This window comes from Dasypus novemcinctus, chromosome 21, assembly GCF_030445035.2.
Source record: "Dasypus novemcinctus isolate mDasNov1 chromosome 21, mDasNov1.1.hap2, whole genome shotgun sequence".
Classification (NCBI taxonomy): Eukaryota; Metazoa; Chordata; class Mammalia; order Cingulata; family Dasypodidae; genus Dasypus; species Dasypus novemcinctus.
In genome coordinates, this window is record NC_080693.1 from 70290380 (window position 1) to 70304118 (window position 13739).

The 13739-nt window shown below is 41.2% G+C and overlaps 1 protein-coding gene across 1 annotated transcript in view; it reads right to left on the reverse strand.

Moving 5' to 3' along the window:
• The window catches only part of PITPNC1 (phosphatidylinositol transfer protein cytoplasmic 1), a 291166-nt gene that overhangs the window by 153655 nt on the left and 123772 nt on the right, over positions 1-13739 (reverse strand). The window contains exon 2 of the mRNA XM_004450043.5: positions 4855-5003. Within this exon, the coding sequence (XP_004450100.1) occupies positions 4855-5003 (149 nt within the window). The remainder of the gene's footprint in view (positions 1-4854; positions 5004-13739) is intronic.

A 13739-nucleotide genomic window follows, 5' to 3' on the forward strand; every position in this document is an offset into this window, starting at 1 on the left:
TCCCTGATAAAAAGAGAAAGATGCTCAAAGGGATTCTCTTTCCTATTCCTTCTATTCTGTCTTTTTGTTGAAATTATATTAAGATATGATACCTGATATGGTAACATTTATAATACCAGGACACAAGTTTCAGGATGCAAATTAACATGCTCAAGATGGTAAAATGAAAACATAGAAGGGCCTAGGTCAACACTAACATCATTGAGCTCCACTAGCTTTTTGCTTTGTGAGATATAAAAAATAATAATAATAGCAGCAATATTATTTTACTCACTCTGCTGGTATCCTAATGTTGCAGCCCAAAGCATACTAATTAACAACTAATTTAACTAACATTAAAATTAGGTGGGAGCATTTTCCTTATCCTTATACTATTCCTATTCTCTGGAATAGTACAAGATGGTAACTCTCTATGATGGTAACTCTCTATTCCTTGAGAATTTGGTAAAACTCACCTATAGAACCACCTGAGCCTAAGTTTATACACAAGTGAGGAGATGAAGAAGATTGATTTTCAATTTCTGATTCAATTTCCTTAGTGATTGTAGGTACTTCTACTTTTATAGTAAAGTTATAAATCATACATTTACTAGAAAAATTCCATTTCACTTAAAATTTCAAATTGGCACAAAAATATTCCTAGCACCCTCTCCTCTTATGTTTTAAATATCTGTTATATCAGTATTTATGTTCCTTTTTTTATTCCTAATATTAGTATTCCTTCTTTCATTTTTCTTGGTTTTGAGAGAGTCTTAATCATCTTTTCAGACAACCAACTTCTGGATTGATTTTGCCTTTTTGTTGTTTATTGGTTTTCTATTTCATTAATTTTTGCTCATCTTTATTATTTGCTGCTTCTTTCTTCCCATTGACATGGTTATTCTAATAAAAACTTCTTGAGTTGACTGCAGACAGAGATCTTTCTTCTTTTCCAATATGAGTTAAAAGCTATAAATTTTCCTTTTAAGTAGTGCTTCAGCTGAATTTCACAAGTTTTGATATATAGTGTGTTTGATATTATGTAATTCTAAATACTTACGTGATTTCTGTTTTAATTTCTTCCTTCACTCATGAATTATTCAGGTTTATTATTCTTCATCTAAATGATAAAGGGGTTGATTTGTTGTTATTGTTATTAACTTCTTATTGTAAAGCTTTGTAATCAGCAAGTAAGAACTATAGGATATTGGTTTACTGGTTTCAGTGAAATTGCTTTCTAGCCTAGTTTGTAGTCATTTTAGTACATTTTCAGGTGTATTTAAAAAGCACATTGGTCCAGTATCTATCAGTGTCTACTTGATTGAGCTTATAATTATATTGTGCTCTATGTTTGCTAAACTGTTTGCCTACTTGATCAGTTTATTAAAGAGGAATGTTAAAATCTCCCAATTAGAACTTCTTCTAATTACGTCAATTTTGCCTTATATTTGTTGAGGTTCAGGTTACTAATTGATTTACATACCTTTACTATAATCACTTATTTATTTACCATCAAAACTTATGTTTTCTATTTACCATGCTTCTTGTAAGTCTCTCTTTTCTCTTTCCCTGCCTTCTTTTGGACTGATAAACTTTTCTCTCATAAGTTATATATTGTTTTACTTTTCTTTTAGAGGATACCTTTACATTTTAAATACGCATACTTGCCTTAAAAAAATTGAAAGTTGGGAAGCACATGTGGCTCAAGCAATTGGGCTCTTGTCTACCATATAGGAGGTCCACAGTTCATTCCCAGGACCTCCTGGTGAAGGCAAGCTGACTCATGTGGCAAGCTGGCCCACGCAGAGTGCTGCCCTGTGCAGGAGTGCTACCCTACACAGGAGTGCTGGCCCACGCAGAGAGCTGGCGCAGCAAGACGACACAACAAAAAGAGACACAGAGGAGAGATAATAAGAGAGGTGGCACAAGAGAATGATCACCTCTCTCCCACTCTGGTTAGTTCCCAGAATCAGTTCCCGGAGCTGCCTAAGACACAGAAGAACACACAGCGAATGGACACAGGGAGCAGACAATGGAGCAAGTAGGGAGAAATGAACAAATAAATCTTTAAAAAAAAAAAATTGGAAGTTAATCAACATCTTTCTCCTCTTCCTATACTACAACCATTAAGGAAACTGAATCAGAAATAGCACCTTAGAATACTTTTAGTATAATTACTTCTATATAATTGTTTTGTGCAGTTGTTATGTTACTGTGGTCTATTTTAATTCCACAAATAAAACCCTAAATAATCACTACTACTGTTTCTTAAAATATTCTGTGCTCACTCAGATTTGCCCAGATGTTTGCCAGTTTCTTGGTTTATGTATTGCTTCTAGCATCCCCCTGCTTCTTCCTGGGCTCAGTTTATTTTTTCTTTAAGTACAGCCTTCAGTAGTTCTTTCAGGGTGGTTTTCTGAGCACTAACCTCTCTCAGTCCCTCACTATCAACTTCTGTGGATAATTCACAGTTCCAGCTTCCCATTCATGAGGGCCCAAGACCACATTAACAGCTCCCTTATGGGCATTACACATCCAGCCGTCAGAATGAGGGCCTATACTCTGTTCTAATATCCTCAGCCTCTGTACCATTAGCTTGTCTCCTTTACGCGCTGGTTTGAGCTTCCTCCTTCTCTGTCCTTGTCCTGAACTCACTACATATTGTTATATTTCATCCTGTGCTTGTTGTAGGAGGTTGGGTGAGGGCTCACATCAATCTTTTTAGTTACCAGTACTAGAAGACCAGATATCCTATTTTTAACAACACTCCCTTTTACTAATGTTTATTATTGTTCTTTAAAATAAATACCATATATTTTTATAGAGTAAGCAGTCATGACAGAGGCAGCTGGATACTTCTCCTTGTTCTGTTGCAGCCAAAGTTGTAAAAGTTTTCTAAATTTTTTACTTGATTCTGGTAGTGTGGACATTCCCCAGGTAATAACTTAGTAGAATGCAATCATCCATTAAGAAATGGAATTTTCCATAGGTTTGTAGCTATTTTCCTGAATCTCCCTCACTTCTCTATGCTCTACAAGTGATCCCTGAGGAGAAACCTGTTCAATATTTGATTTACACCCTCTGCTCTAAGAATATCAAAGCAGCACATTGAGAAATCTGTCTCTGTAAGGAAACCATCCCCAGGCCAGGCCCTAAGCTCAGCTACCCCTGCAAATCAACAGCTGGCTGAAAGCTAAACTAGTTTCAAACCCTGGGAATTCGTGGCTACTGATAGATGAATGAGATTGATCTTATTTGCATTTCATCATGACTCAGGAATTCCCTGGTACTGTTTCCCTGGGTAAATTAAAAAGTGTTGGCTTAATCAGCCCAAGGCATTCACTGTCAGGATACTGGCCTTAGAGATTTACATACACCGTACCCTAGTGACAGGACCCAAACACTCCTATGAAAAGGAATAATCCACTTCAGCCTGCCGGAGGGTGAAGCCTATGTGAGAATGGTGGAATCCAAATACAACTCTTCTCTGAAACACCTGAGAATGTCCAGGGCATTGAGAACAGATAAATATTCACAGTTGTCAGTGAACAGACTGGGGGGTACTGTCTAGCCATCATGTTGGAAATGGTTCATGAATAATCATGAATGAGCCAATAGGAGAGGCTATGAGACTTAAAAGGCTAATATAATAATCTTGATAGCAAAGGTCAAACTGGTCAAACCTTTGTTCACTGGGATAGACAGGTAATTTTAAAAAAATTCCTTATGTATCTGACTATAAATATTATGACCCAGAAAAGAACTTAAGAAAATGGGGTAGAAGTGGTCAAGCAAACCCTGGGCTAACTGTAATACGAGGGCATTTATGGACTTTAGTCACCATTGACTTTACTGCAGTGGTAAATCATAGAAAGCTGATAACAGTTACATCAATCGGAGAGATTGCCATCAGCAGTGAATGATCAATCAGTTGAATGCCTTAAAAAGGGGAAATGATTCCAGCATTGAGAGAATTTCCCTGCTAGTCTTTGGACAGGCAACATCTCCCAGAACTTGCCAAGAACCTTCACTGGACTTTCACTGGAGCCCCTGGTTACAGCCTGCCTGTGGAATCTGGACTTCTGCATCCCCATGATTGTGTGAGACTCTTATAAAATCGCATATTATTGACAGCTATCTCTTGTTGATTCTGTTTCCCTAGAGAATCTTGACTAATACAAGTGGGCATAGGATGGAAAGACAATTGGATAAGCCCTAATATTCAATTATATCATTTATGATAAGAAAATAGCAAGAAATTAAGGAATGTATTTTGCAAGGCAGAAATGCCAGGCTTGGTTAGTGCTATCTTAAAATCCTCAATGACAACCCTTACAAACTTCACCTTGGAAAGGATGGGGCCACCTGAGAAATGGAAGCTGTTTTAGCTATCACTTTTCACTTCAGTCACAGATGACCATTCATTTTCTCAATTTCCTTTGTAGAGTCCTGAGTGGTCATTTGGCTGAAAGTGGAACTCTTACCAAGTCAAGATCTCAATGGTACATGACCATCTTGAACAGCTCTTTAAGTTTACAGGCAAAGCCATCTCTTTCCTACTGCTAACACTGAACTAAGAGAGAAGGTGAAGTCCTTTAATCCTTAAGAGATTTCATCTTAACACAGCACTGAAGGGACCGGAAAGTTGAGAGGAAAGCTCCTCCAAAGGAAAATGCAGTTGAGGACTATTTTTCAGAATGCAGGGGATTCTGTTTTTAGAAGCAACTAGACAGACCACTGCTTGTAGAGGGCAGACAGCATGACTTTTCAAGTCTCCTTTTTCCCAGATACTCACTGCCCCATCTGTTGCACTTTTTCCCTGGGCAGTCAGGTAGGATGGGCTCCTGTGTTGCTCACCCAACTGCCATGACTTACCTGTTGAGATATACTCGCTTCTCCGTGAACTGCCCGTTGCCGTGGTGAGGGTCCTCGAAGGGCTCATTCTGGACAACCTCCACACCTTCTCCCCGGTCACTCTGTTCGTGGCTGTGTTTGCTGATCATGTACAGCTGTCCAATTTTGTACTGCAGAACACAAAGAGACAGAGGGGTCAGTTCCACCGTTTGCCTTTGACAATCCTCCCCACTCCCTGCCTGTAATCATGGCGCGACAGCAATTAATAACTTCAGTGCCTTCTGCTGAGAAAAGAAAGTAGAGGCCGTGGCTCTGTTACTTTTCCTCAGGAGCAAGGAAGAGAATGAATAAGGAGCGCACAGAATGTAGAAATGGTGTTTTCCCATGAACGGTTTTCATCACCTTTTAAATAAATGCTCACTGGGGCGGAGGGTTTTAAGGTCAGGCTGCCGACCCCCCGTTAGGCAACAGAAGGGAAGGCAGGAAGCACTGGAGTTTCCTCTCCATTCTGACCCTACAGGGTTAAATGGAGCTAACGTCCTGTTTTGCTTACCAAAGACAGGCTAGGGTGTGTCATTTCTGTCCCTCCTTTCTGCTTGATTAATGACATTGCTGGCACAAGAAGGGTGGACGTCACCTATTTCCTCCATCACCCTCCTCAAGGTTTTCAATTCTCCTGGAGACCTCTGTCCCCTAGAATGACAGTTCTCAGACATGGCTGAACATCAGAATCACCTGGAAGATTTTTAAAACCCCTGGCACCAGGCCCCATGATGAATGTGAGCCAGGGCCAAGAACTCGTATTCCAGAAGGCTAATCCACACTGAGGGTCAACTAGAGTATCTTTAACTTCTTTTTTTTACAACTTAACAATTTGAAGCCTTCCAGCCTGTGGTCCCAGAAGCCACACGCATTTACACTAAAATGATAAAATTGAGTAACATACTGTCCTTTCTTCATTCTTGAGCTGTTCCACTCTCCTTCTTGCCTCTCTGAAAATGCTGGGGCAGGCAGGTCTTATTCCCCCTACTGGACTTTCAAAGTGGCAAAACTAATTCGATCAGGAGAAGAGAGAGAGAGAGAGGAAGGAAGGAGTAGCTGTAAAGCAACTTTTTCATGAGGCATGCATTTGCTCAAAGTTGGGAAGCAGGACCCTGTGACTGCCATGGTCCTTCTAGCAGATTCTGTGTGAAGCAACACAGTCTCCTCAGTGTCATCATCGCTGAGGCCTCAGGGAGGGGGGAAAGGGCCTGAGGCTATAGCTATAGCAAGCTCGTGACCGGCTCCAGGTCATTCCCAAAGGGGCCCCGGCCTGCAGGGACACAAGTCTCCTAAATGCAGAAGAGAGAAAAATGTATTTTCCATGAAGAGGGTGGATGAAATGTAAAAATAACGCAGTCAGCTCCAAAGCTAGGCGGTGGACTGGCTTCTCAGGGCTTGGCTCTTGGGTACACAGGTGTCCGAAGGTCCTGCTTTCATTCTCAGGTAGATGCAGGGAGGGGAGTATGAAGAGGCTCCAAAAGTCTCTGGTCTGGGGCTAGCCTGAGGGACCTTGCCCAGTAGCCATGGCAATGAGAATGTGCTACTGACTTGGCCTTCTCAATTGACTGTACTTCTTATCCATGCCATGTCCTTCTCCAGAATGGTCTGCATTTACAAAGCTTTTAATGTGAGTGTATGTGAGTGTGTGTGTGTGTATGTGTTTAAGTGTGTGTTGGGTGGGGGGGAGGCAGGAGCGCTGGGGATAGGAGCAGGGAGGGGAGAAAGGAAAAGTAAAGATAAAATCAATTAAAAATTAATTTTAGGATCAGATGCTTGACCTGGCTTCCCTTAGTCAAATATTGCTTTTACTTTTGCTCATAAAGACTAATGCTCTTTTAAAGGTGGAAGACAGCAAGAAAAATTTATAGATTTGAGATCTGTGGAATATACTTGTGAGAGTGACACCCCACCTCATGCACATGGGTGTGTTCAAAAAATAAGTGTTGACTCATCGCTTCTCAAACAGACACCCCTAAACCAGAATCCTGTCAAGGGCTTTAGTTGGGGGATTTGGCAGAAGGGATGTGTCTACCTCTGGGTTATCTACAGGAGCGCCAATCCACCCACACAAGAAAAATGCACGGGATCAAGGGCAACGCAAAACACAGAAAGGCTCTTAGCTAGACTGGAGTCTGCCCAGCCATGCTCAGCGCAAGTGCCTCCTGTCGGTGGAGGCGAGGACGCAGCCGGCAGCTGATGCACCCACAGCACGTGGAGGGCCCACGCTGCTCAGCATCGCTGATCATTCCAGCGGCTCCTGAGTGAGCCTGAGCTCACTAGGATAGCGTCAATCTGGAGGTGACCTATGGGGACTGGATACAGGAACGTGGGTGCTGGGGGTGGAGGGTCACTCCACCCTGGACGCCACAAGGGGCAAACGGCTTTATGACTGCCTTCTCTCTCTCTCTCTCAAGAAAATCAGACCTGCTAGCTGGTCGTGGCCATCAGAGCCCAGCCACCTTGAAACAGGGCTTTTTGTCTTTGTTTTTTAAATCACAAACTGACTTGCAGCCACAAACATCTCACAAACATCAAGAAGTTTCTCAGTTGGAGAGAGGGATGGATAGTCTTTGAACCACCAGTATCAAATCACTAGAGAACCTTCTAAAAAGGCAGAATACTGGGCCCCATCCCAGACTCGCGGGGGGGGGGGGGGGGGGGGGGGGAGTTTGGAGTCTTATTCAAATGAACACTAAATGCTGAGAATCACTGGGGCTGAGGGAGCTAAAGCATTCACCAGCAACTTGCTCAGGACTAAATGGGACCACAGTTAAGACGGCTCCATCTTTCTTATTTCCTCTTTAATAATAATGTCATCCAAAGCTCCTTCTCTAATTTAGTGAAAATATTCCATCATTGATCACCATCTCTAAACAAACTTACATATCAAGTGAAGGCTGCAAAATCCAGAAGGTTTCTGGAGACTTCAAAGTCAGAGAAACGATGATGATGATGATACAGCATAACTTCCATTTATTGACTGCCTATTAATGCAAGGCACCACTTAGGTGCTTTATATTCATTCCTAATGCTCTCAAGGATTCACCCAGGTAGGTACTCGCAGATGAGGTTAAAGACTCCCCACACCTGTAGTTTCTAAATGGCAGAATTGGGATTTGAACATCACAAGTCTATACACTTTCTACTCCACCCAACTTTAGTCCTTATTTCTTTAACAAGTGAATCACTTGAACAAATCTAGGCCTCACGATGATTTAAAATAAAAAAATTAAACAAAAAAAAAAGAGCAAAAAGCAGCCTCTGAACTCTGCAATTTCAAAAGATGAATAACAAAAGTCTGATATCATTTAAAAGATCAAAGCTGTTTAAACTGTGCTCACTTATGGAATGGTGGAGCAATTATGCTCTAACTTTGTAAAAGGCATTGTTATAACTCCAGAGTTTGGGTAATCATCATTAGAGGCAGTCATGATTAGAGACAGTTCTGTGCTGCAGGCTGAGCCTAAGTGTGCGTTATCATCCGAACTGCTACCCCAAATAATTATCTCAAAAAGCATCAAGGGGCTCCAGATCTTTCCCACTCATGCACAGAGCTGTATGGTAGAAAGAGCAACAGAGCATGAGGGTAGGCAGAGTTGCATAATGTACTAGGGAGAAGCCAAGTTTTCAACAGTTTTGTACTTTTGCAAACTCTGTGACTGTTACTTAATGCAATTCTACCTCAAACCTTGATTTAAAAAGGTGGCCCCAAGCCAAAACATATGATTATGGTAAGGAATTATTAACTGAGTTCCAACAATTCATTAAACATCACCCTTGTCGGAGGAAGTGCTGGACACAAAGTTTTAGGCTGAACAGAATTTCAAGCTATGGTTGCTTTTCACTCACCTCTCCCACCCACTGCTGAGTTTTAGAAATCTCTGCAAGGTGATTATATACACACGTCCTAAAGAGCCATGGGGGTGCCCTCTTACTTCTAATCAATCCCTGCTCCTTCGCCTCCTATCCCTCTTCTTCTTCCTCCATTTATTCCAATACTGTTTCTGAACATCATGATGTGAAAACTGGACATCACTGCTTTGCAATAAACATTACTGACTCCAGATGGAGTTATTTCCTAATGACATGACTTCTGGGTTCCAGATTAGAAGTCAGAATTTATATGTTTAGCTTTACCATCTTTACCTTTTCCATAAGCAAGGAAAAATACCCACCCCTCTGATTTACTGTGTACTCATTTATTTTTCCATCTGTGAAATGTGTTGATTTCTGCCTGTCTCGATTACACGGACAGTAGGAAGATATAATTTAGCATTCTTGGGAGTCTCTCACAGTATTCATATGATTCAATGTTTTTGTTGAAGTTCTTTCTTCTAGCCTTCTTTATTCTCAACACAGGGCCTCAAAGAACAGTGAAGCAATTGCCTTGTGACTTTCAAGGAACCCACACTGAAGAGAGCATCTTGAAAGATAAAACACCATACCCGGAGCAGATGTGGCTCAAACAGTTGAGCGCCTGCTTCCATATGGGAGGCCCTGGGTTTGGTTCCTGGTGCCTCTTAAAGAAAAGAACAATGAGCAGACAACAAGCAAACAAGTAGCAAACAAAAAACGAGGGAGCCAACTCAGGGGAACTGATGTGGCTCAGTAGTTGAGCACTGGTCTCCTGCATATGAGGTCCCAGGTTCAATCCCCAGTCCCGGTACTTCAAAAAACAAAAACAAAAAAAACCGCCACATGGGATTTGGATGCATTGCCAACTCCACACCGAGTGGTGCCAAAATTTAATTACACATGGGGAAGGTGATACAATGAGATTGTTAAAACCTCATCTCTGGAAACTAGAGCCAGCTGCTTTCTTTGATCCACAGCACACACAACAAAGGCAAAGCAAAGACATAGCACAGAAAGGCAAACTGTTCTAGTTTTATGACTGAACGGCTGCCTGGTTTTATAAATAAAGTTTTATTGGAACCCAGTCATGTTCATTGTTCTGTGGCTGCTTTTGCACTACAATGGCAGAGTCAAATAGTTGCGACAAGACTGTATGGCCGGAAAGTTGAAAATATCTACTGTTTGGCTCTTTACAGAAAAAAGTTTGCTGACCCCATTCTAGTCCACTAGAATTGAGTCTTGTCTATGCTGACCTTTGCTGCCCACCCAGACCTGTGCTGTCCAGTATGGTAGACACAAGCCATATTGCTAGTGAGCCTTTGGAGTGTGTGGCCTGTGTGGTAGAAAAGCTTAATTTTTCATTTTCTTTCATTTCAATTAATGTACATTTAAAAACTGAAACAACACTCGTTCAGTTATTGGAAAACCTTTAAGCATGTTTGAAACATCTTGGGTATGTGAATCTACTTTTTCAACTCTAAATTCTATGAAATCCAAATACAATCAAGTATCTCCAATGAAAGCTTAGCTTTTGAAATGAGATTATATTAAGTGTATAATGTATCCTGGATTTTAAAGACTTTGTGCAAAAAAAAAAGTAAAATAGCTCATTAATAATCTTTATATTGATTACAAACTTAAATGATAGTATTTTGGATATGCTGGATTAAATAAAACGTTCTTAAAATTAATTTCATCTTTTTATTTTTTTTAGTGTGCTACTAGAAAATTTAAAATGACATACGCGCCTCGCACATGTGGCTTCCCCATTTCTATTGGCGGGTGCTGGTCTAGTCCCTAATCTCGACCAACAGAGCCATTACGTCCTGTCTCATCATGACTTGGGAGTCTGGCGAGCTGGACCTCAGAGCCAGGCCAAGGGGTTTCAAACTTAGAATGTGGAGCACTGGCCATGAAGGATGCATCTGGAGAAACCCTTCCTTCCAGAGGACTGGCTATTACCTGGACTCCCTGAGAGGTGAGAATTGTTCACAGTGGGCTGTGATGGAAAGCACTGGGGCTTTAAAAATGGAAACCTGGGGCCTAAATCCCAATTCTGCCTTTTATTAGTTTTATAATCTTAGACAAGCTACTTATCTGAGCCACAGTTTCCTTCACATTGAAATGGGGCTAAGAAAATATCTCACAGGGCACAGTGAGAATCAAGTTGAGGAAAAAACTTGCAAATTAAAATGTTTTATAAATTATAAAACTGTGTACAAACAGTCATAGCTCTTCTTCTGTTTGGCAAGAGGGTCTGACTGGAATTGCAATAGCTGGTTCATTCATTTCCCTGTTCTGCTATCGTTCTGTTTAAGTATAAGAGAATTAGGCATCTGCCATACACCTGTACGATGTAAAAACTAAAGAAAACTCGACCATCTGCCCAAGACACTTTTCCTTCTGTACAAATTTCATTAGATGGTAGTCAGATTGAACGCTTCCCACGGGTATTACAGAAAGCCTGGGAACACATTTTTCAATGAGAGTGGCTCATACCTCAAGGTGGTGGTCAAACAGTGATTTTTGTGTGTATGATTATGAAATTTTTAAAAAACAAACAAGGACTTTTATATTTGATAAAACTTTGGGTTCTTTAAATAAGAAGTTGAGCCAAGTGGACATGAGAAATATAAAATGATTTCCCTTGGAGACAATGCTATGTGGGACATCCTATGGCTGCCAGGCCGGGGCACCTGTCTGGTTGGATGAGGCCAACATTATTAAACATGACTGTCTCATTTCCCAGTCTATCCCTTCCAGTTGCTCCTCAACCTGAGGTTCTGCCTGAGAGTAACTCTAAAGCAAGACTGATTGCAATTTCGATTTCCTCTGAAAAAGAAGTGGGCAGTGTAGTTTTAAATCCAAGCACGAGATAGGATTTGGGTTTTGCCCAGGATGGGACTTGACTATCTAGCCCTTCAGTACTTTCTGGCTCTGTGATATAATGTGCAGAGATTTCCATGTAAACAGGGACGTAAAAGAATGGGTGTAAAGTTCTCCAGTGTTTCGTCAGATCTCTCTGCCAGGTCAATAAACCACGAAAACCAATATCCGATCCCACAAAGAAAATACAAACCTGAAGCTCATATTTCAGGATATCAGTGCATCATCACATATTTATCTTTTCTCCTGGATTTTTATAAGCAGCCCTCTGAGGTGCCTTGTTTACGCAATACCTATGTCATTATGCCAGGGTGTGGGAATGAAAAAGCAGATAAAAAGATTTAAGAAGGAGCTGGGTTATCAACATTTAATTCAAAAAATCCCCTTTTGTGGCAAACTAATATCAACAGCATTGTACACTGATGCCTAACCTAAGTTTGGAACCAAATTGAATAGAAATAGAGCAACTTCACTCCAAGCAAGGAGCTCAGATGTGTTTCGCACTGGTGGAAGCAGGGCTCTATACGGGTGGTTGCTGCAAGACTGTGCAAACTGATTAAGTAACCTCCATCTTCTGGAAGAGTAATCAGATTGACTGAGTTCAGGGGGGTAACAATGAGGTGAAAAATATATGAAAAGTAAGAAAGCATGTTTTATCTGCTTCTTCCAACAGGGACTTGCCTTTGGGGGTAGTTGTCTAGGCCTGAGAATTCATCCTACTCACAAATTGAAAAGCCAAAATGATAACATGCAGCACTCATAGGCTACTTTACAAGTGTCAGCTAAAGCAGTAAGGGTCACCACTGGGTATTTATAAACGACAAGCTGAACAAATTAGCCATTAGTGAGAGCCAAGAAGAACCATTAAGAGGGCCAAAACAGGAACTGGTAGACCTCAACTCAAACCACAGAACATGAGATTTTTCAATGCCTCGGTTCTTAGAGTCCTGTCCATTCTCTGGTTCACTAAATCACAAGCAGATAGCATGTGCCAGGCACTGCAGACAATGGAGACACAGCTGTGGACAAGAATGACCTAGTCTCTGCTATCTGGAAGATTTCCCAAGTAGTTGTGTCTTGAAGACAAAGGCTACGAGTTGAAGGAACTTGATGCATTCTCCAGAGCTATCAAACTATTTGCCAAGAAATGTGAAACCAACCGCAGCTCAAGTAAATGGAGAGGTTTGGTGACAGGTCTGACCTTTAGAGGGCAATCAAGGCTCTTATGTTTACTATCCAATGTAAGTCCACAGCCAGTCAAAGATCAGAAAGGGGGGAAATCAAGACAGAGCTTTCCTGGGAAATGTGTCCTGTGTCATCTCCTTGCCACGCTTTTGTCAACACTAACCTCATTAGCCCTGGCCTCATAAATGGGGTGTTCCCAGGAGAGAGGTACAAATACCATGAGGGTGGGCAAGATCTTTCCAGAATGAGAAAAGAGCCTGTTTGTGAGACCCATGACATGTATCAAGCCATGTCTGAACATGACTGGTGATATCAAAGGAAGGTGTAGTACTGGTTAAAAGTAGATATTTACTTTCAGGAATGATAGTGATTAGTTTTAGTGTCACTGAGACCTTTTGAGAACAGAAGGGCAAACTGAACGCAAAGAGAAGTACTAGCTGCTTCATGTTCAATTGAACAATGGGAGTCTTCAATGTTTTGAAAGAATTATTCAAGCCACTGCTTGTCTAGAAAAATAAATTCTTGGTAATATTTTAAGGTCATTAAATTCTTCTGCTTCAGTGCTAGCGGGCAATTCAAGTGGCTTCAGGGCTCTGCTAACTATCTAGCAATGCTGGGAGAGAGTTACTATGAAGTTCTATCAGTGACTCTAAGTATGGAAAGTTCCAACATCTTGTCTCACCCTGTTTTGGAGGAGAGGCTCCAGGTTTCACATGTATGGCACTTGTAGCCAGAGAGGGTAGTGGCTGGTTTGTAGGGGAAAAAGCACAGGAAAGGCACCATTTTTGGTATTTCTTTCTTGGTAAAACAAAGAGGATAACTGATTGAGAAAAGCAAATGGTTATCAACTCCTGGTCCTGTAAGGTTGTTAGTGAAGACAGATGGTAGAGTCAATAGGGGGAAGCGGACTTGGCTCAGTGGTTACGGCGTCCGTCTAC